General features: G+C 38.9%; 4 protein-coding genes across 6 annotated transcripts in view; 2 read left to right on the forward strand and 2 right to left on the reverse strand.

The window, feature by feature from the left end:
- Window positions 1-425: 425 nt before the first annotated feature.
- LOC146382508 (uncharacterized) lies at window positions 426-7241 on the reverse strand. Of its 2 annotated transcripts, XM_084933190.1 has the most exons (3): window positions 3280-7241; window positions 3109-3178; window positions 426-1130 (listed from the first exon to the last, which is right to left on the reverse strand). In XM_084933190.1, the coding sequence occupies exons 1-3, from the start codon at window positions 4087-4089 to the stop codon at window positions 799-801; spliced, it is 1212 nt and encodes a 403-aa protein (XP_084789316.1). In that variant the 5' UTR covers window positions 4090-7241; the 3' UTR covers window positions 426-798. The 2 variants fall into 2 exon arrangements, with proteins under 2 accessions (XP_084789316.1, XP_084789317.1); XM_084933191.1 differs by lacking the exon at window positions 426-1130 and having other exon boundaries at window positions 2694-3178.
- Window positions 7242-9128: 1887 nt separating this feature from the next.
- Window positions 9129-12934, reverse strand: LOC146382509 (zona pellucida sperm-binding protein 1-like). The gene is made up of 5 exons (XM_084933192.1): window positions 11155-12934; window positions 10850-11034; window positions 9914-10011; window positions 9583-9740; window positions 9129-9494 (listed from the first exon to the last, which is right to left on the reverse strand). Exons 1-5 carry the CDS (start codon window positions 11489-11491, stop codon window positions 9298-9300), a joined length of 975 nt encoding a protein of 324 aa, XP_084789318.1. The 5' UTR covers window positions 11492-12934; the 3' UTR covers window positions 9129-9297.
- Window positions 12935-13164: 230 nt separating this feature from the next.
- On the forward strand, window positions 13165-15401 carry LOC146382510 (zona pellucida sperm-binding protein 3-like). The gene is made up of 8 exons (XM_084933189.1): window positions 13165-13566; window positions 13667-13785; window positions 13984-14087; window positions 14191-14365; window positions 14479-14596; window positions 14708-14790; window positions 14877-15124; window positions 15288-15401. The coding sequence occupies exons 1-8, from the start codon at window positions 13165-13167 to the stop codon at window positions 15350-15352; spliced, it is 1314 nt and encodes a 437-aa protein (XP_084789315.1). The 3' UTR covers window positions 15353-15401.
- A 1528-nt stretch (window positions 15402-16929) lies between these two features.
- mapk8ip2 (mitogen-activated protein kinase 8 interacting protein 2) overlaps window positions 16930-23861 on the forward strand; it is a 28244-nt gene continuing 21312 nt past the window's right edge. For both annotated transcript variants that reach the window (XM_084933184.1, XM_084933185.1), the window contains exon 1: window positions 16930-17397. In XM_084933184.1, coding sequence (XP_084789310.1) covers window positions 17333-17397 — 65 coding nt within the window. In that variant the 5' untranslated portion in view covers window positions 16930-17332. The remainder of the gene's footprint in view (window positions 17398-23861) is intronic.

The raw sequence follows: 23861 nt of genomic DNA on the forward strand, positions 1-23861 counted from the left end.
TGGACAAATTATGGTAATGCACCGTAGCCTTTTTTACTCACTGGCGTCACTGTCGCCAGTGAGATACCGTTATGTCGTTATGTCGTTATGTCGTAAATTACGTCAACAAAGTAACATCATACTGTGATTAAAAAATTGGTATACTACCGTTTATTCACGGTATGTCACTGTAAGCCCGCTGCAAGGTAATAAACTGCAATATATTAACCAGTAACTTACCGTTATCACGCATCATCAGTACCAAAAATATTCATCTCTGCTAGAGGATACCGTGTCCCAACAGGCGGTCATTTACTGTTTAACAGGTCGTAATTTTACCGTAATTTCAGTTAACAGTAACATACTGTAAGAGACTAGAGGGTTCCAAAAAAATTGGATGGATAGATAGATAGATAGATAGATAGATAGATAGATAGATAGATAGATAGTGCTTTACACCACTTTATTTATTATCACTGCTTTTTCCCTGCTGAAATACACATTTCCAAAATCAAAAACTGAAAAGAACTGAAAACATTTTCATTGAGGAAGCATTTGTTTTTACTAAACCATGTAATACATTATTTTCTCAGATGGTTGTACAAACAATAACGATATTATGTCATATCCATATCATGGCAGACAACATATGCTCAAGTGTTGGGTTTTCTTAGTTATATTTTGTAGGGTCTTAAACCTACAGTGTGAAGTGCCTTGGCATTCATTTTGTTGGCACCATACAAATAAACTGAATTGTAATGAATATAATATCAAGCCCCACACTTCTGCCTTTATATACACTTTGTCCAAAATACTGGCTCACACCACCAAATCAATGCACAAAGCCAGGTCCACAAGGACATGGATGATCGTGTGTGGTGTGAATGAACTTGACTGACCTGCACTGAACCCTGATCTTGCTTTGTGGACTGAGTTCATTGATTTGTAGGGTGAGCCAATACGTGTGACAATAAAAGTGTAAGTAGCTGAAATAATTTTTAACAAACGGGTAAAAGAAGGAAAAAAAATCAAAACTGTTGCACTCAAAAAACCTATTGGACAGAGACAGCGTCTTGCAAGATGGCAAGAGAGCTTGTCTTCATTGTTGTTCGTCTTGTGTAAATGTCCAGAAAGCATGGGCCATGGATAATCTGTGGAGACACAGGTAACAACACATTGGTCACTTAAATTATACAAGAAATTCACTAAAAATGGCAAAAACAGTTACCTAATTTGAAGTTCTCCACTCAAATTCAGTAAGCCGCTGGAGGAAATTTGTGACATGAGGGTTAATGTGAACAACCTTTCGCTTCACAGTGGTCCCAGTCTTTCTGCTTGTCCCAACCTTGGAGGTAGGGCTCGGCGATATGACCCAAAATTCATATCTCGATATTTTTTAGCTGGATGGCGATATACGATATATATCTCGATATATTTTTTTTTAAAGCCATAAGTTAAGAACAAAAAGAGAGTTCTTAGTCACACTGTGTCCCAGATGTCACACGGGCACTTTTATTTACATACAGCGTAGATGTACATGAAGAAATTACTCAAAAATAAATTATCAGCATTTATTAAATAATCATGGTCCATAAATAAAAGAAAACAATGTTGTTTTTGTGCATAACAAAAAGCTCACAATTGTGCAGTCAAAATGTAAACTAATAGACGCTGAGCATAATAACAAAGAGACAGATTTCACAGCTGCACCACGTCTCTGAACAGGTGCCATTTGTGGTCCTTATACACACACAGTGCGGTAATATTACGTTGAAGCATAGTACGTATCACTCCGCGAGGCTCCTCCTCGGTAGCCGTAATCCTCCGACAATCCATCAAGCGGTGCAGCTCCGTAGCTTAGCAAAGTCATATTAAAACATTTTTTTGACAGATTGCTGAGCGCTGTGTACCACATAAAATCGGTTCGCGGTCAGTAAGCACAACCAGAATTCATACATAAGGCGCACTGTCGATTTTTGAGAAAATGAAAGAATTTTAGGCCGTGCAGCCCCTCCGGGCTGCATGTCGTTAGCGCGGTTAGCTCGTTAGCGCGGTTAGCTCGCTAACACGTTGACGCCGTCCAGCCCCACGCACGAGGCGATCCGCGGTAACTCGCTAACGGAGATTTTCCGCTTTCATCTTGTCATTGCCTGCAGGTGAAGCTATGGGGGAGGGGGAGTTGTGTTCAGTGAAGGAGAGGCGAGGCCGAGTAACGTTGCGTAGAGACAAAAGTGGACGAAAGAGAGGCAAACCTGCGGCTCCACAAGTATAATTATAACGTAACATAGACTATATCGATATAAACGATATTGTCACATCTTATATCTCTTATGAAAATATATCGATATTTTTAAAAAACTCGATATATCGCCCAGCCCTACTTGGAGGTACATTTTGTTCCCTCTTCAGGGTTTATCCTTACAAAAAACCTTGCACACGCTGACTCCTGGTATTCCAGGTTCAATACATAGAATGAACCAAAGAAGACTGACATTGCATCAGCATAGGTGTTCTCTTTGTCCAGCTCAACAATTACACGCCCCTCTGCACTCACCATCCAGCAGGTGGCGGTCATTGAACTTTGTCCTTAAATGTATAGGGGCAACATGTTGTCATTATGCAACATAAAATAATTTCAATACATCACTTCTTCACACTGTCTAGATAGTCATAAAGCAAATAGCTACGTACTGTTAATTATTAATGGCCTTATGTACATAAGTCCGTTTTAACATATTATAATTGTACATAATTGGGAATTATTCTGCACATTAAACACACCTAACAAACAGTCAGCCCAGTTAAATTACCAGAGATGAATCCACTGTATGGTTATTTTGGAGTTCATAGTTTGTGCTGCTGTTAAACTTTACAGTATTGACTTCAGTATTTCTGCTGTTGGTGTAGCTAGACTACTACGTTGATCAGTAATATGTAATATGAAATTTGATATTGTTACTTTGCTGGATTCACTGAGACACATGTCCAACAACCTTGGTTTATAAAGGAAATTACAGAAATTTGAGCTAACAAAACAGAGACTGGATACCTGTGTCCACGAAAAGCTCCTGTGCCAAACAGAAATTCTAATATGGTCTAATCAGCTCTATTTCATAAATGACTTCTTACCAAGCATAATCAGCCTTGGGGTGATGGGCAGGTTGCTCTCTGCTTCAAGGGACATCCTGGTAGATGTTTCCTGCCAGAAAAAGGACCAAGACATTTTATGTAACAAATAAAAAAATATAACAGGACAGCAAGAAACAGCATTAAACATAGAGCTGTATGAAAAAAGCTTACATCTGCTAAGACAAAGAGGGAGTCTTCATCTTCCTTGTAATACTTCATCATGAGAAGTATGGCTGCTGTGCCAACCTTGTTGTTGGTCAAAACTCCCTCACTTTCTATCTGCTGGATAAGTGTCCTTATACCAAGGTTCCATTTGAGCTTCTGGGTGGAGAAATAGTTAACAATCCTTCTGCCTTTGGTTATGAGGGCCTGACCTAAGCGCTCACTGATATCAATGCCTGTGAGTTTGTAAAAGTGGTTCGAAAGACCTTTCCGAGTAAACAAGAATGGCCACTGCTCCTGAATTTCAGCTACTGAAAGTGAGGGACAACTGTTAATAAGCTGCCGCTGAGAAATATATGTGAGGCACATGAAGTCATCCACATCAGGTCTCTCCACAGCTCCAGGTCCTTCTGAATTAAAAATTGTTAACAAGATGTGTTTCTTTTCCTCTAAAGAAGCTGGCGTTTCCCCCTCAGGAACTTCAACTGGCTGCCAATTTATACAGCCATAGCTATCCACAAGGCATCTAACTTTTTTATGTGAGGTTGCATTACTGTTGGGACTGCAGTCTTCCTCATTCCTGGTTCTCTTTGTTTGACGAAGTCTATGTGTTGTATTATCTCGATTAACATGTTCAACTCTAGATTTGATGCTTCTTAGTAGTGAATAATGTCCACAACCCAGTCTTTCTCCCTTTTCAGTAAAATCTGCAAATGTTTGAGGGTATCTGTTTACAATGATCTTAGCAACCTCTTCACAAGATGCACGTTTAGGGTTTCTGCAGTTAACTTGCATGGCCTCCACAACAATTCTAACCATACTTCTGTCCTCTTGGTGGCCTCTGTCTCCTCTTGTGATTGCATGCGACAGTTGGAGTGGAAATCATTCCCAAGCTCCAGAGTAATGGTGTCATTCAAATTCTTTGGTCTGCCATCTAAAAAAAAGAGAGATGGTGTTACATTCAGTGTCTACTTTTGTTACAGCTGCAAAGATCCCGAAATTCCTCTATGATGCTCTGTATAGTGCTGGTTGGCAAGAGCATTTTAGCCTGCATTTTTAAATGACACAAAGTCAACTGTCTTCTAATAGATTAACTGTGTCCTGTCCTTGTATTATGGCAAATCCCCCAATTTCTTGTTGCCTTGACTGCTGAACTGTCTCCTTATGTTTTCGAGAAATATGGCTGGAAAATGATGTTCGGACACTGAAGTATTTAGAGCAACCTTCAAATGGACATAATACTTTCCCCCCCATCTTTGATATGAAATCTGAGAGGGGCACAAAGAGCTGTGAAGTTTTGTGCAGCATACCCACATCCAGGAACTTGACAGCCAAGGTCACCAGTGAACTTATAAAACTCCTCCTTAGTGGTCTCCCTTCTTGTTCTGTGATTCCTAGGCATATGTGAATGAAGGCAGAAAATGTTCTGAAAGTGGCAGGACAGTTCTCAGTTCCACAAGAAAGCCTATAGTTACCTACATGTTTGTGGCTTTTAACATGCAAACTGAACAATATATATTTGCGTGCACTGAAGCCACAAAATTTAGAAATACACATAGTTGCAAAAAGTTCAGTGACCAATTACCTTTCCTAAATGACATATGCAATGCAAAAAGTAAGAGTATTGTCTAGGGCTGCTCAATTAATCGAATTTTAATCACGATTACGATCTGGGCTTTCAACGATCATTAAAAATGACTGAGCCGATTATTAGCCCCTCCCTCGTGCTTTACTCTCGCGCTGCTCCGTGTGGCAAATCGAGCGCACCTCTCTGCATTTCGAACACGTGTCACAACAATAAGAGGACCCGAGGGAAGCTCGGAAAGCTAAGCAGAAGTTATTTGGAGAGGAGAGTGACTGCCGTTGGTTGAAAAGAGAGGTAAAAAAAAAACTTCAGTGGTGTGGAAACATTATGGGTTCGCGGAGTCAGACGTGGATCAAGTAGACATAGTGTGTAAACTCTGCTACAGTGTCGTAGCTGCACCACAGAGCAACACTGCAAAGTTCACTAAACATAGATGTTTACATTTTTCATTTATTTTTTATATTGCAAACATTTGCACTGTTATCGGTATTTGCACACTATTTTATATTATTTTTTGACAATCTTTAAAGTCATTATTCAATACATTGTTATTGTTAAATAAATATCGTCAAATAATCGAGATCTCAATTTCAGTGAAAATAATCGTGATTATCATTTTTGCCATAATCGAGCAGCCCTAGTATTGTCAATAGGGACAAATTCCCAGTTTTTACATGATCAAAATTATTCACAAAAGGCTTCAATAAACAGAAAATGTGTGCCGACAAGAGAGCAGTGCACAAAAATGAAAAGATATTTGAGCTCGACTCTTTAATGGGTTTAACATGACTTAGTCAGCACCCTGCACCATACAGGTAGTACAAGCACACCTGAAAACACTGACCAGCTAACAGCTTTAAGCATTTGGGCGCAACCTCGGTAGTTCACCGATTCACCTGTTGCAAACGTCCAAGTTTCTATCAAGTCTCATAAATCCATTAGCAACTATTACCTAACTAGTCTTTTGAGTCTCCACATTCATAGATATTGACATTTTGTCTTAGCATTTGAATGAAAATATCCTGGTAGGGTAGCTTGAAAGTCAAAACAAACAGTACTAAGAACGCATTTCTGACTTCTCTCGAATAAGTGAAAAAAACACTTACCTTCAGACTGATTAGCTGGTGTCAATCCAACTTTAATGTGTTCCATGTCAGTCCGTTTTAGGGAAAAAGTGTTAAGTGGTTTCATTTAATTTTGAGATACTTCCGCATGGACGAGCAATTTGGAGTCTAGCAGAGTTATCACTAATTGCATACGATCTTCAGATATAATCCAATCAACCTTGCATTTAACCCGATTGAACATCCAGTTACCTCTGACTGCTTCTAAGTTGCACATGTTAACGGTCTATTCATCAATAGTTGATGGTCATGTTGTTCTCCTGCTTTGCAGCTTTGTTTAAGTCTGAATTGCGGCTTAAACGTGCAAAACTTGAGAAGCAGATCAATAGTTTCTTCTTGTTGTTATTCAATGGTGGTTGGCAACCAGCGAAAGGATCATTAACCACCTCGAGCAATATTTTCTATCCCCATTGTTGTTTTGAAAGTGAATACCCGACGTGTGCGTCATACGTCACGTTGTACGTCAGGTGAAGGTGTGGTGTCGGCTATTGCACCTGTCGCATTACAAAGCTTTAAAAACGTAACAATTGCTTTAAAAACACAACCCAACGCGCTAAACATGAACAAACATAAACACCCGTGTTACATTATCACGTATATCAGGACATCTCTTCTGAACCAAGACGAAGTGGTGCTACAAAGGAATTATTTGTTTAGGAGAGTGCATTTAATAGCAGTCTGGCCTGCCACAAAATGCACCGCTAAAAATACAGTTTCTGCTTGTCCCAGAATTTATTAATTTTGAGAGTGAAGTTGTAGGACTGATGCTGGTTAGTGGTGTAGGTTTCATGGATGTGACACCTTAACTTGAGTAAAATGACGACCAGAGCATATTATTAGGTTAGTTCACTGTAGTTAGGCAGAGGTGTCTTAAAAAGTACCACCGTATACAAACCAAATGAAGGTCCAGTATGAGAAAGAATAAGAAGAGAAAAAAGGAACACCCTGCTAAATGAAGTCATTTTTAAACATTACTCTAAATGTAGCCATTAGTTTTTGTTGCTGGCCATACAAAAATAAGTATACTTCAATTATATTTCCCAAGTATACCTTACCTAGTACGTATACTAATAATGCTTCTTGGGATTATATTGCCCCCCGTTTTAGTACATAACAGTATTCTTGAAATTAACTTTTAGATGTACTTTTTGTTCACCATAAATGTACTAGCATAATGTCATAATGTCTACAAGAGTATAATTAAATATACTCGACTCTATCACAATACTAACCTTACAGTATTAATAATGTTTCACATTGTTTGAATAAACAAATACATTTATTAATATATGAGGTTCCATTCAGTTCAAGGAATTAAATTTTAGTGTGGCTGCAACTTACTCCTTAAGTTAAAAAATATGCTGTATATTGTAGTTTATATGTTATACTACTTTCACAGTGAATCGCATTTTATAGTAATACACTCTGAATGAGGATTTAAGTAATTACTCTTAGATCTACAGTAGAAAACAACAGAAATCCGGATGGTGTAATAGTATAATCTCAGTAACATCACCAATTGTTACATTTGCTGTATTTTACAGCTGTTTCCATGAGTACGGTGAGTTACCGTAAAAATAATGTAATCTCATGGAATTTTCCCACAATTACATGCAAATTACAGCACTAAACTGCTAACATCCTTTAGAGTTTTTTACTGTTGATTTTGCAGTACTAAGCTATGGAAATTACTGCAAAGGCTAACAGTGTTGTGATAAAACTCTGCAGTGCCTGATTTTATGGACTGAAAGTCAATTGACTTCATACTAAAGCGTATTTGTATTTTGCCTTTTATTCTGACATTTTATCTCCAGACAGGACCATTATAAGAGTGTTGCCTCCCAAATTTGCTGTTTTGAGGTATACTGCTCAACTGATTAACTTTCTCTAACCCTCCTCAGTAATGCTTTACTTTTCATATCATTTTAACAGTTTTTTTTTTACAGCAATCTTTACATCAAATAGAGACATTGTTGGTGGTTGCAACAAGAGCAATAACAATATAAAACATACAAACAAAAACTTTTCATATCATTACTGTAAATGGTCAATGAATTTGTAGTGAATAGTGAATAGCCATACAGGATATGAAAAGTTTTGGAGTTATCAGATAATTAAAAAAAAAGTGAAAGTTTGCCTTTGCTGTGAAAGTATGCATGAAACTTAATGATCCACTTCCATGCACTGAAGGAGTAGTTTCAAATAAGATGTGTTTAGCTGTGTTTTTGATACTGTTATTTTAAAGAAACTTTTCTTCACAAGGCTTTGACTAAGTTTGTCTTTGTTCTGAGTTACTAACATACCTTTTGTTTACAATCGATACAAGCAATATTAAAATGTGAGAACTGACATACAAAATGTTCGATAAAAATAACTTAAAACTAAGCTAAATCCCACTGAAATGTCGTATGGAAAATAATTTGAGGGCTGCATAAATAATAAACCTGAGTAATGCTTTGTGAGGGAATGAAAGGATCAGGCAATGCTTTTATAACACTGAATATTTATTTGAAACACAGTCAATTCAAAGATTTCATCATTACTATGATCTGTTAGGATATTGTGACTCTGTACTTCTTTGCACAAAGATAAGCTCTGGGCTGCTAACCACAGTGGTTTCTTCTCTTGTGACCTTCTTGACAGAACCAGCAATTTCTCTCCCTGTGGACAAAACATGGCAAGTGTCAGTTTCTATCAGACTTGCACTAAGTAGATCATAAAATGATGGGAAATGTACTATTTCTTTTTCAGATGAACCTTTTCAGCGGAGACCTTTTATGGTATGGCCACTGTTTAGCTTCGTTAATCATCTTACTCAAAAAAAGGCGGATCAAACTCCAGGAAACACTGTACTGATGGTGTCAGTGTACAACTTACTTTTTCTGAAGCACCTGGGTTCACAGTTATTTCCAAGAGTAGGTTGGCAAATAGCTACATCACAGTGGATGTACAGCTGGTCAAAAACAGAAAAAAAGCACATCTTTGAAAATATGTTACAACAAAAAGTAAGCATGAAATGAAAAGAAAGATATTTTTTTCGCTTGGTATTGGGATGCTATACCTTTTCCTGTAAAGGAGGCATAATGTTTGGCTTTGTAGCTGCTGACTGGGTTGAACTACCATCGCCTACAAAATGGAACATTTTGAAAACAAAGCGGCTGTGGTGGCTTGGAAACTTGAATCCAAATGAGGGTCTGGGAAGCAGGGTTGTTAGGTAGCGGTCATCACGATAGGGGCAGTTATGTTAAAAGCAAAGTGTGTACAGTAAACATCAAAAATATAATACAAATGCCTCCAAATTAAGAGCACCACCTACTCTTACCCATCAATCAGAAAGTCCCACTGAGGAAGACTATGAAGATAGGAATCAGAGGTTGCCCAACATCTTCCAAGAGTTAAGACAAGGTTGGGATCGGTCCTCTCCATCAGGTAGACCTCAACGTAAACAGGATCCCTCAAAACCTTTCTGACAGGGTATTCGGCAGCGGTGTGAAAAGAGGTGTAGACTTCCTCTTCTGTCCAAAAAATGAGTGTAGTTGTAGTTGTTGACACATTCCCTGCTAAAAGAGACTATCTTTGCAGATTTAGCTCTCCAAGACTAACCTTCAACACAGCCCTTGGCAACACATTGTCCATTGGCCAGCTTGAGTTCCACACGCACAGGTCCAGCAGCTGCAACTGAGTTTGGCAGAGGAACCGGACCAACATCAATAACCAAAGCCTCAACTGTGGTGCCAACATATCTGCACTGGAACAACAACCTGGCACAAGAAATGCAGTTTATGTTGGTCACTCATAAAGTAATTTAGCTATAAACTTTGAATAAAAATTTCTTTCTCACTGAACTTTTTCGATCTTCTAGTTTCTGCCCATGCGTGGTAACATTTTTGCCTATGCTGTATCTACTTACTGATAAAGATATTAAAATATTTACTCATAGTAGGTGTCCCTGGTAATGGATCCATGGGGTCCAGTAATCACTTGGTATAAGGAAGACATCCTGTTCTCGTAGATTAGAACACCAGGTTCCTCCTACAGTATAATGACAGGATTTCAGTCTTTAACATTGCCTGTAAAAACTTAAACTTAAAACTTAAATTGTTAACTGAGATTCTAGTGCATCGGGCCAGACAGTTTCTCTAGGACAGTTAGTCAGTGCATCGGCCCCCTCGCCAATAACTTCAAATCATCTGCTAAAAACCTTGGTATTACTTGTGATCAGCACTTGAATTTTGAAACTCAAATCTCAAAGGTTACCCAATATTGTTTCCTTCATCTCAGAAATGTTGCGAAAATCAAACCTTTAATGTCAGTGAATCGTCTTGAACTTTTAGTACACACTTTAAGTTTCTGTCAGTCCTCAGATTGTCTCCAATTAGTTCAGATTGCAGCAGCAAGGCGGCTAATGAAAATTACAGTGGTCACATATTACACCTGTCCTTGCATCCCTTCACTGGCTTCCAGTGAAATTCAGAATCCACTTTAAAATTCTGTTATTGACATATAAGGCTCTACATGGACAGGCCCCTGGTTATTTAGCTGAGTTTCTAACACCTCAATGCAGCTGGCCTCTCCGATTGTCTGACCAGGGTCTTCTAACTGTCCCTAGCTCTGATTTTAAAACCAGAGGTGTTGTAGCACCCAAACTGTGGAACAGCCTTGCTCAGTCAATGAGGTTGGCTCACTCTTTTATTTGTTTTAAGCAACTACTGAAAATAAAATAACAGTTTGCGGCTTTTATGTAAACTGTGCAGCAAACTCTGTGTTTTGAAAAGTGCTATATAAATAAGTTTTTCATGATTACTATTAGTAGTAGTAGTAGGAGGAGTATTAAAAGTATCATTATTATTAATTCAGTTACAACACTTACTTTTACAACTGTACCACAGGCAGTGACAGGGAACTCATAGATGGCAAAAGCTGAAGTGCTGCCAACTGGATTGCAGCTGTGACCATTCTCATAGAAAGAAATTGTCTCCAAGTCAATGTTGGGCAGAGTTGCATCTCTGGCCACCACCACGATGAACAGGCCTTCCTTGGTGCACTGAAGTGTCACTGAGACAACAATAATAATAATAATAAAGTACAACAAAAAGAAAGACAAATGCAAATGCTTTTACCCTTTCACCATAATGTATCAGTGGTGTAGTTTATCTATAAAGCAGAACTTCTTACCAGATTTGCCATAATAGCACATGAGTCCATCAAAACAGCAGTTTGTAGCATCACATTCGGAAGCAGAGATTTCATTAGTGCCACACGGTATCCTGTAGTTTTCCGCAACTTCACAAGTGTGAAATGACTCTAAAGGCTTTTGAGGGTTCGGAGGTCTTTTGGGCTGCTGAGGCTGCTGAGGGTATTCAGGGTTATTGATTTGCTTCTGCCCCTGTGGAGATGGTGGGTATCTAGGATTCTGAGGGTTCTGAGACCCTTGCCCATAATTTTGGGCATTCGATCTATAGCCCAGCAGGGCAAATAATAAAAGACGACAACAAGTCAGCTTTAGTACCATTACGTCACATAAAAGAACAGCAGATTCTGTGAAATGTATCCTGCAAATAGGTTGACTTTTATAAGGTATGGTTAATGATGGCCTGTTAGGATCTCACATCTGAACAGTTTCATAACAAGAACCTTCACAGGGTCTGTCTGACCAACATTGTGCCTTCACAGTGTAAACAAAAACTTTTATTTATCTTTCATTTTGACATCGTTGCAAATCGTTGCAACAGGATGAAGTGTTCTTTGTCTGTGATAAAAAAAAGAAGGTATAATTAGACGTAAGCAGGTCATCTGTGGACAGAAGGCAAGAGCTTTCAGTATTATGTATTTTGGCTGCATGAGCTATTCAGTCATTTTATTTGTGACAGGTTAAAATGTTAGTTTTAAAAATCCTGAGAGTCATTTTGTAAATCTATACTGTGCATGCATCTCAAACAAAATATACAGTTTCCTCCTCTTCGGTAACCTCTTCGGAGTCAAGCTCTTGTTTAGGATGCATTTTTATTTATTTAAGTCACTCCTCATAAGGATAAACAGTTTATTTTACGTGATAACCCAATACAATCATGAATTTGTAATAATTTAATAGCATCTAGAGAGGTAATTCTGAGTAAATTAAAAAGTGATATAAACAAATTAAACCAGAGAAGAAGTATTGTGCAAATTGTACAGATACTATTGTTTATCTGATGCCCAAAAAAAAACTTGTCTCCACAATTAAACTTTCTGTCACTGTTGTCTATACACCTGCACCCATTACTCACATGAAAACAGACATTTTTTTTTTTAAATGTTCTTTTATATAATTTTTTCTTCTCTCGCAAAACTGTGTACTGCAAAGCTCTGAGTGAATGTCTTTATAGTTTTGGCCAAGGTGATAGCAAAAGTCTATGAATCTCTCTGGTAGGTGTGTCACTCCTATCACTATGGCTGTTTAGCAGATCTCAGTACTGACTTGAAAGTGCATGGACTTAAACGAAAAACTTTTGTAAGACGTTGCAAAAATCCTTCTTCAATTTTTTTTCTCCAATGTCCCTTACTGGGATCCATACTTTCACATGTTCTTTAAAGGAAACTGGATTTAAATACAATAACAACAACTCCCACCCACCTGCCCACTGTTATTAAAAAATATATAAAGGCCTTTTGATTTTAGACTTCCCTTGTGTTAGAATGGCTCAATAACATTTTCTTTCTCATATCTCATATATCTTCTTTTATTTTGTGGTTGGTGGTTAATCTGTTGTGAATTAGAGCCATATTGATCTGCAGACCTTTGCATAAGGCAAAATATTGATTTTGATCTACTATGTTAAGGGCACCTAAACCAGGGTCAACATAACCTTTTGTGTCCTGTTTTTCTGCTGCATCTTTGTCACCTGTTTGAATATCTTTTCTCACTTGTTTGAAGAAAACATGATTGAAGAAGATATGCCTGTGTGCTCCACAGTCACATTTTATGACTAAGAAACTGAAGAATCTGAATCCAGATGTATAAAAAAGTTGCTAGTTAGCAAGTGCAGTCTTTTCAGTAGCTAAAATTGATGTTCATCAACCCTGAGGGGAATGGCCAGCTGAAGGGGGGGGGGGGAATGTAGTGGAAGTAAACAAGTTCACTGTGTTATAAAAGCAGGTGGGCATTTCCAGCTCCCTTACAGCACCCAGTGAACTACCGTGGGCACCATGCTACTGAAGTGTGCCACTGTTTGCCTTGTGGCACTGGCCTTGCTTGGCCTCTGTGATGCTCAGGGTGGTTTTGTGCCTGGGGTGTGGGCTCCAGACCACCAACAACAAAAACAAATATTTGAAAAACCACTCACATGGAAATACCCTGAAGATCCTAAGCCCAAGCCCAAGCCTGATGTGCCGTTCCAGCTGAGATATCCTGTTTCTGCTGCATCTGTTGCTGTTGAATGCAGGGAGGACATTGTTCATGTGGAAGTCAAAAAGGATTTCTTTCGAGTTGGCCAGCTGATAAATTCGGCTGACCTTACCCTGGGTTCATGCGCTGTTGTCGGAGAGGATACGGCAGCTCAAGTGCTGATTTATCAAGCTCAGCTGCAGAATTGTGGGAGCACATTAAAAGTATGAAGAATAAATATTACATTATTGTGAAATTTAATTCAAGAGCTGGAAAACAGGTTTATGTATAATTTGACTTGTTTTGTATATATATGTTTGCTAGATGACTGGAGATTCCTTCATCTACACCTTCACACTGAACTACAACCCCCAGCCTGTGGGTGATTCTCCTGTGATTAGGACCGACAAAGCAGCTGTAGTTGTTGAATGTCACTACCAAAGGTAGGTAAACATTTGGGAAGATTTGTTAAGATAAAGACATCAAACCAACAGAATTATATTGGTATTTAATGTGCTCTATAGTACGACCTAAATATTTTTAGTAATCTAGAATTTACCAAATGTAATCTGGATATTTCAGTGATATATTATTCTTGCTTTAGTTTTTTGCATTCTTGTAAAACATGTCCTGTCACTTAGAAAGCACAATGTAAGCAGTCTCGCTCTTGAACCCCTCTGGGTCCCATTCTCTGTGGCTAAGATGGCACAAGAGTTTCTGTACTTCACCCTGACACTCATGACTGGTGCGTTTAAGATCAGTTTCTCAGTGTGTTTTATATTGTATGCGACCTTGATTCAAAATACATACTTGTTTGAATTATAAAATTGTCATGTCTTGTTTCACAGATGACTGGAAAAATGAGAGGCCAAGCAACCAGTATTTCCTGGGTGACGAGATTAATTTTGAGGTCTCTGTCATGCAGTACCACCATGTGCAGCTCCGTGTTTATGTGGACAAATGTGTAGCTACCCTTTCAGCTGATGCATCTTCTAGCCCCAGATATGCATTCATAGAGCAAGGGTAATGTAGTTTGATGAGATTATTGAAGTTGTTTTGTATATTAAGACCTGATTATCACAGATGCCTATGCTACTGGTTACTATGGTCATTTCACATTGTTTTCTTGTGTGCAGGTGTATGATTGATGGTAGGCTCACTGGATCTGTCTCGAGGTTCCTGGATCGCACTGCAGAGAACAAGCTTCAGTTCCAGCTTGAATCCTTCAAGTTCCAGAATGCTAACAGTGGAAAAGTATGCAATTCCAAATTTGAGTTACTTAGTGCATTGTGTTATATTTTCAACAACATTACTAATGTAGAACTATTACATAGAATAATAACATAAATTCTCTCCTGTTCTTAGCTGTACATTACCTGCAACTTGAGAGCAACATCTGTTGCCCAAGCCATTGACAGTAACCACAGAGCTTGTTCCTACATCCGTGGGTGAGTCTACCTTTGTACACATGTATCAATGATCATTAGACCAGAACTGATGTGGCGATACTGCTTACATTTCCATTTCTCCCAAGGTGGAAAGAAGCTGCTGGATATGATGGTGCTTGTGGCTCCTGTGAGTCTTTAACAGGTGGGCAAACTAGTATTGGAATTATTAGTGGCACTACTGGAGGTGGACTTGGTAATACAGGCACGGGAAATACAGGAACAGGGACTACAGGCACTGGAACTGGAAATATTGGTGGCGGAAGCCCGGCTTCTACAAGCCCGATTAAACAGGTCCCTTGGTTTAGGGGGATACGGGACGTGTCTCAGCAGGAAGGTATGTGTTTTAAAAAAATATAAGTATTGCAACATTTTAGTAGAGGGAAAGTTTCATTTCAGTTGGTCCTACAAAAAGATAATTGTTTTATGCTTTCTATTTTTTTAAGTAAAAAAAAACCCACAATGATGCACACTGCAACAATTCTTCTTTCTTTTCTCAGTTTTGGAATGGGAAGGAGAAGTCACCTTGGGTCCCATCTCCATTGAAGAGAAGAAGATAGCTTAAAACAATTTCCTGCTATAAACACGGCCATTAAAATGAACTTCATCTGTGGTTCATGCCTGAACATATGTTAATTTCATTCTTCTTATTCATAGCTCACAACAATATAATAAGACATTGAGGAATGAAAAGGTCCTTCACTGAAACGTAACTCCTTTTACATGTCCCCTCTCTGTAATTACAAATGTTTTATATGGAGCTCGTGTATCCATGGATTGGAACTATTCACATGTAATGGAAATAAAAATGCAACTGTTTGAATTTATTGTGTAATTCATTCAGAACTTTCTTAAGCTGTGCATTGGATCTATTGTAAATTGAAACAAAAAATAAAATCTAGAAATTAATAAACATTGAATAGATATAATAACAAATATAATGAGTTAAAAGAGCAATCAGGGGTTGAGCAAAAATGACTCAATAGCACATGTTAGACAATATAGTCATCTGTCTTGTTGTATTTCTGTCAATATGCATGCTTTTAGGGTAAAACAAACAAACAAAAAGGTAAAACAAATCAATATCAATATCATATCACTCAGAAATCATAAGTGGATGAAGGAAGAAGCCATTCACAATCAGCCCCAGGCCATATCCTCACAGTGCCTCCTGATTGGTGCCCTCAGCCTGTCATCACAGACAGCACCCAGAACTCAAACACAACCAGCAAACACATACAAGTAGCATAGAGTAATAGAAACATTTTCGCTAAATATGAGAAATATACACCTAACAGTGAAAGAAGAAGAAGCCACTTAAAGAGGCCTAACTCACATCTTCTCAGATGCCCTCTCAGTCAATATCAGTCAGCATCTACACCTCAAAGAGCAAAAACACAGGAAATCCGGGCTCTAATCATGGCTCTTATTGTGCTTCCAGGTAATCCCTGTTTTCATTCAGCAGTGAGCTTTTGCTGTCACCGTGTGGTATAAATGCTAAACTTCAGTTTACCGAGAGAGTTTCAGCACCACATGCAGTGAACAGCTACGCGGGAGGTCTGATCATAAAGCAGTATAAGTAGCCAAACACTTCAAAGTGTGCCTATAGGTTTTATGGAAGTTCACTGAAACACAAATCTATGTTCTCTGTGTTTTATTAAACTCATTTTTATTTGGGTCACAATGGAAATTCGGCAAGTTAAGGACCCGAAATTAAAATTCATATAATTACATTATATGCAGAGGCACCAAATGACTATTTCTGGGACACGTTACAGTATATAGGCCTTGTAAACCTTGCAATTAAACAGCGTCCTCCAGTCCATTCTAAGGCACGGTTACAAAACGAGGACTTAAAATTGAAGTCCCTGCCTTTCCCCGGGGAATCCTCGGATCTCCCCAAGGCTGGTCCACACGGACGTCGGCACGAAAAGCACGTTTGCTTTGCCTGCAAATTTTACTCACTGTAATTTCATCTTAACAACTTTATGGCCGCTGTTTTATCTGTTTTGCTCCGTGTGACCCTCTAGGCTCTGACTACATCCACTCAGCACAGCCTGCTCATATGGTATCAGCACTGACGTTATACCGTCTCCGCTTTACACCCCCTCCTCCTCCGTCTCTGCCTGTCTCCGCACTGCTGGCCCGTATCTGTTGTGTGTCACGGGCAGCATCACAGCGGCAGACATTTGGAGAGAAAAACACCGACTGCGGATACAAATTGCCCGCTTCATGTTTCGCAAGGACATAACCGGGGAACACAGAGATTTCCGCGTTATTGCGCGCTGCCGCTGAAGCTCTTTTTTTTTTTTTTGTCTTATTTGCCTTGACACCCCTCCTTATCCTGCCTGTGTGGATGGTTGACTGCAGATTTCATGGTGCTGAGCAGGCTTGTCTGATTGAAGGCTTGCGGCCAGGGGGGCATCTGTGGGGCCGCAGATAGAGAAACCTCTGTCCACTGTCCCGTCCCGTGCACTGTAATTGTGAATGGACTGCGCTCCCTCCGTGATTTTCTGCAATCGCTCTGAGTCATTTGTAGAAGAAGATGGCGGACAGGGCTGAGATGTTTTCCCTATCCACCTTCCATTCTCTCTCGCCTCCTGGATGCAGGTAAGAGCTCGTATGTAAAGTGACAGTGAGGGGTCGATGGAGGATGCGCTGGGCTGATATGAAAAAGCGCCATGCATGTCGGTCTGTGCTGCTTTGATGACTGCAGTAAAAACGCACATCCCCAGCCTAGGTTGTAATAGATACTGTGAATAACCTGCTCGGCCTTCTGCTGCCTCACTGCGCGCATGTAGGTGCTGCAGCTGAACATTGCTGGTTGTTTATGTTTTTGGGAGAGACGACTTGGTGAAGAGGGAATAAAAGACTCGCGTTTTAGTAATTTCTGAAAATTGCAAAGAATGGCAAATTGTAAAACATATTGCATATGACTGATCTCTAGCTGTGGCGACAGTCACCCGCTTTGCGCATTCTCTGTGTGAGGCCCACGCCCTGTTGAGTCCAACCCAGGCAAGGGCACGTTGCTGAACAATGATTTACGGAAGTCCTACTGATATTGATGTTGTGTCAAACGCCTCTAATGTGACCTCTGCGACAATCAGCATGACAAATCAGCCCCGGTTTCTTCTTGTAGAAGCATATTTGTGGGTGGGTTACTCTTGCAGAGGCAACTTATTTCACACGTAGCGTTAAATCAGTGCTCTCTACAAGGGTGTTGTTGTTGTTTAAAATATACAGTTTAGCTTGTTGTAGTGTAATTGGCCCGGTAAGATGAGAAACACTGAGACATCTTGTAGTAAATTTAATGAACTGTGTGAAGAGAGTGCAGTAAACCTACTTTTGATGCTGGATGTGTATTGGTAACAATGTAACATAACAAATAATAATAATGTGTTTTGACAATGTGATCAGCATAAACAGACTTGTAAGACATCACTAACAAAGGCCAGAGCTAAGTAAACCAATTGGTACCTTTTCCAAGCTTTAGACAAGAAATTTATATATATTTTTTTAACTGTAGAAATATATATATATATATATATATATATATATATTTCTACAGTTAAAAAAATTAAGCTTCTTATTAAATGTAGACATTCTTAAATCATAAAATATACAATAGAGAAAAAAATATTCATTTTGATTTTCTCCTAATTTACATAATTTGTACAGCCTGTCATGGTCCTGGATGTATTTCTTTAGTGCTATCATCAAAGAAGTTTGCAGGAATGAAAGTGTCCTGTTCACAGTCCTTTGACTTCTTGATAAGTTGCAATAATGGGGGCGTCAAGGTTGTAGTTTTTCTTAGAGTGAAGACATATTTGCAATTTCAGCTATTGCAAAAAGTGCACAGCTCTAATCTGTATAGTCAATCATTTTACATCTTTAAATTCCTGTATTCCTGCAGCATAATTTAACACAAGACTTTGGATTTGTTGATAATAGACCCCACTGGCTCTTACAGCTGATTATTTGAATTCTAACCTCATAGTTCATAAATTCATCAACAGTAAATCCTATATATTGATGTATGTACACTTCCAAAAGCCAAAGTTCTTATACTACTTGGATTATCTTTTTCCTGGAATGATTACAAATAAAAATCTGGGTGTATTTCTACTTTTCATATGATTTTCATATGTTATGATATATAACCTTCAGTGGCTGCTGTAAGGCTTTACTCTGTGTCACCAAACATAGCAGGAATAATAAAGAAAACACTGTTATTTCTAACTGGGTTGCACGACTACAACATACAGCTACTATAAATTACTAGCCCAGAGTAGCAGAGAGAAACTGGATAAACTACAACACTAAAAAGACTTTATCTGGCGTGTTTATCAGGATAACATAAGCCCTGTGCTCTAATGTGCATGAAGTAAACACATTTCATTTCAACATGCCTGCTTCTGCCTCCAACATGGCTCATATCCTACAGAGGCAATCACATTAACAAATCAGTCCTGGTAGATTTTTTATCCACAGCATGTAGTCATGTGGGATTTCAACTGCACTGCTGGATCATGTCAAATCAATAGACCAGATCGTTTGCATGACTACTGGTGACCTGTTCAGCTCACTCAGCCAAGCTCTGACCATGGTATTAATGTTTTAAATTCACAGCACTACAGCCAAATCTAACGAATCTTAATTATATTAGAGGAATCATGTGAGGAGTAGTTTATTGCATTACTCCTTTGTGGAGGCTAATCGGTTTGTTTCTGTTGTTTTCAGGTAGTTTTTTTATACATTCGAGAGGGAACAAGTGGTTTGTGTTTATTTTTGGTTGGCTCTTCACTTTTTGATTATGAAATATCAGTAAGTAGGGATGTAGAAAGAGTCTTTCTGTAAATGTCTGTGCGTTTGATTGTGTCACAGCTTTTGTGTGTGTATGTGTGTGTGTGTGTGTTGTCTCTTTCTCTGTGCATCTGTGTGTGACTGATTCATGAGTGAAGCCACCAGTTGTGTGATGGTGTGGTCTGGTAATCTGCCTTATATAACCCTAACACTGTTTCCAGTAGGCAACAAAATCCACGAGAGGCAGCACCTCTCTCCCCGGAGCACCAGAAAATTATTACAGGTTACAATTTCCCCTTTGCGGATGGAAAACGTCCTCAGCTGGAAATCTAAACTTTAAAAGAAGCATATGAATATGCTTCAGTGAGCAATTGATGAGAGATTTTAATTCATTTCTGCTAATAAGAGAAAACATGGTAGCACTTTCTTCCAGGCACAGAGAGCTTTATACCTTATATATACCTTATATAAAGGTATAAAGCTCATATATAGGAGTAGAACTTCATGGTGATTAAACTTATCCAAAGCATCATCTTACAGTAATGTACATAGAAGCTGTTCCACTGAGCTGTGCTTTGTTTCTTCATCATAAATATTCCCTGCAGTGGATGAAGGCTGTGTTGAATTATTACAATGCAAAGCCTTGTCCAATGCCAGGAACCCACACCTTGAAGTTCATTGATTACATTTTGCCCAAGGGTTTGGTCGGTCTTTCTTAGACTTGCTGAGGCAGCAGTCGTACTGTGCGCAGTCATTTGTTTGTTTTTATTTCATGAGCATGAACTGCTCTGTTTTCAGTTGTGCTACCTTTTTAAGGATGCCATTTTTAGGCTCCAAATTTATCAAAGGTCCTATTGACTCATTATCTTTTTTGACATTATTCACATAATACACAAGTAAATCTACACAAAGCGGAGCCTTGGTTATTTGAATGCCATTCTTATTTTTGTTCTTATTTCATCCCTGTATATAACACATTTGCGAATCACAAGTTTGGGAAAATTAATTCCATTTGTTTGTCTCTTATTTTTTCATTGCTAATTTTGGGAACAAAGATACAAACAGTGTATTTTTCACGGCCCAGAGGTTAACCAGTGATAGAAATAGTGATTTGCTTCAATCTCTAGTTTAATATATAGAAGTTTTATGAACATTTCGTGAACATGACTATTTTATGAAGTATGCAACCCCACCTCTCCACCCCCATGAATCCCATGTTTTCCTGTTAATGTTCTACTTTTGCCTTCCAACTCTTTGAAGTCATTTGGAGAAAAACAGAGGGGGAGGGGGTAATGGTGGGTATGGTTACCATGGCGTAAGAGGCTTAAATCAAATACAAATGCATTTTAGCTTAAGCGTTCCATCCTCACTCTCTTTGTAGATTTTAGCTTCAGTCTCTCTCCCACTGTCTTACATTTTCTGTGCAACTATCACTTGCCATGCCTTCACCTGTCAGTCTTTGCAGCTTGCTATTTTTTGTCATTTAACAGCAACAAAAGAATGAGTCATATTTACACATTTTCCTCGCGTCTAATGGCTTCATTAATCCAAATCCAGACCAATCTGCATGAGATCATGTGCTCACAGCAAGCTGATGTATCATCAGTGCCTTTGACTCAAACATGGCATGATCTTTGCATTTGGGGCTGAGGAAGACATCACAGAGTCCTTCGTTAGGATAAATGTGTGACTCGTGCGCATGTGTGCGTGCAAGCTTGAGTATTTGTGTGTGTGTGTGTGGGGGGGGGGGGGGGGGGGGGGGGGGGCGCATGCATGTGTTTGTCTCTCTAATGGTGGCTGAAAAACCTGGAAAATTATCTTGCTAATGAGTCACTACCAACTACAGCATGTCCTTGGCTTTTAAAGATGATGTCACTGTGAAGCAGGTGTTCATGGTTAAAAGGCAGCTTAATCACGCCACCACTTCAACCCCCACCCCCACCACCACTACCACTGCCACCACACCCACATCTGTATCTTCTCTAATATTGTTATCAGAGTGTCATCAGATTTCCTCTCAAGCTTCTATTTTTGTCCAATTTCATTCTTGGATTGTGAGCGTATACTGATATATATTTGCATATTTCCTGGCATGTAGCCTACTAAATATTCATTCAGTGTGATTAGGGTTATTTAAAAATAACTAAATACCATCTGATAGTAAAGGGTAAGTGAATTGTCAAAACACTACCATCCCCTTTCATCCATTAACGAACATATTCATGCAGCAGATATATTGATGGGCGTATCCGGAAGATTTGGGGGTTCAGTGTTTTGGCCAAGGAGACACGGCTTCCCCGTAATCTAAATTGGGACTGCCCCCAAACATTTACATCCGTAATACATTTTCAGAAAAGCTTTATTGCATGTTTGAAAGAGTGTGGAGACTAATTCTAAAATAAATTACAGAAGCATTAAAAGTCGAAGTCAGCCTGATAACCATGCAATCTTTCATTTTTCACAAGACAAAGGAAGCTTTGAATTTGTGGATGTGGAGACATTAAATACAAAGATGACAGTTCGCAGCTTTGAGAAACTCCGTTCTGGACATGACGGTGTCAGAGATGATGGAAAATAACTGTTAGAACAAATGCGGGCTGGAGCAATTAACTGAACTGAAGCTAAATCTCACGACACAGAGACGAGATGGGAGGAAAACCTTTATGTGGCAGTCAATCTGGGTGTGCCATTGCAGCAGCATGACCAGCGTCGGCAATGGTAATTTTTTGCTGACTTGAGTTTTGGGAGGTAGGATTCTCATCTTGCTCTGAATGTCACAATGTTGAATATCTGGGGATGGATCAGATGTTGGAGACTGGTATTGTATATAGATGATTCTTGCTATGTAGCTCTGAAGCCTCAGCTTGAAGTCCTAACTATTAAGACAAACAACCGACATCAAGCGTAGTAATCGATAAACCACGCAATGTGACAGACACTGCCCGCTCGCTAAGACACTGTAAGCAGTAGTGTCAGCACTGCAGTGGTATGGCTCAGCTTACAATCTCATATGTATCCTCAAAATATAAAGCTATTTAATACAAAATGCTTTAGAAAAAGACAAAATTGTGTCTGTGTTTGGTCTTTTCTTCATTTGAGTGGAGGAGACATGAGGTCACATTTTACTGTGCAAACTGATAAGCACACCAAGAAAATGGCACCGGGTAACATAGTAGATTAGGTAGCAGCAGAGGAGACAAGGAATAAGAGACTGTGAAATCTATTACAGAGATGTGTCCTGAGACAATGGAAGAAAATGAACATTTGTGGTGCTTGGCATTAAAATGTTTTTAAAATCTGTATTTATATATTCTTGTCAAAGCAAAGCAAAGATTTTAATTTCTCTTCGCCTTTTTCTTCCTTTGTATTCACCGTTTCTTTGTTGATACAGCGTTTTCATCTTACTCCTTGTCTGCCTTAGCATCTTATATCATTGGATCATCTGTTGTGTCCATCAGTTTCACTAAAATGTCACCTAAAAATCAAACATGGGACTTTCTCCTTGTGTGCTGGTGGTGACTTGCTTGCATACAGCTTCACAGATGCTGTGTGTTTCTTTTCCCATTGTGAATTCCACACCCACAAACACCTACGCTTGCAAACACAGGTTCCCTGGAGAGCTCATTAATGAGCTCCTTTCTGACGTTTGGTTACTTATAGTACTTATTGTATATATAGTACTTATTTTTCTATTTTTGTTTAACCTTTATTTATACAGGTAATTCCACTGAGACTCAGTGTCTCTCTAACCCTAACCCTACCTGTTTCAGACAAGTAGAATTAATAGATTTTGTATTAGAATTACAAAATCGAAAGAATAAAACAGCAAAAACTGTCTAATGTTGAAACAATAGACAGTTTTATTTGATGAGGACAGATGCTGACAGTCATGTCACAACAACAGATCAGTCTCACTGATACTGTGATGAAAATGTATAATTTTGTGCAAAATGAGCTTTTGCCTCACAAGTTCAGTCCAGTTGTTACATTTCAGTTTCACAAATTTTAGCCTAAATAAAAGTAGTTTTTCCCACACAGACACGTGTGTTCTTTAAATGACAGCATTATCACGATACTAATTAATTTCACTCAAAAATGAAAAGTGATGATCGATACACTGTGCAGCATGACAAGTGGCAACACTGTTGATTTATTAATTGCTCTTTTACGTTTTGTGGAAGATGAGTGTGTTCCCTAGCCTACAGATAAATGCCCACCCCAATCAAAATCTCATCCTCGCACAAAATCTAAGTCTGACTTGTATAGCAAAA

This window comes from Perissodus microlepis, chromosome 7 (assembly GCF_051167445.1).
Source record: "Perissodus microlepis isolate ML-2025 ecotype Zambia chromosome 7, ASM5116744v1, whole genome shotgun sequence".
Lineage (NCBI taxonomy): Eukaryota > Metazoa > Chordata > Actinopteri > Cichliformes > Cichlidae > Perissodus > Perissodus microlepis.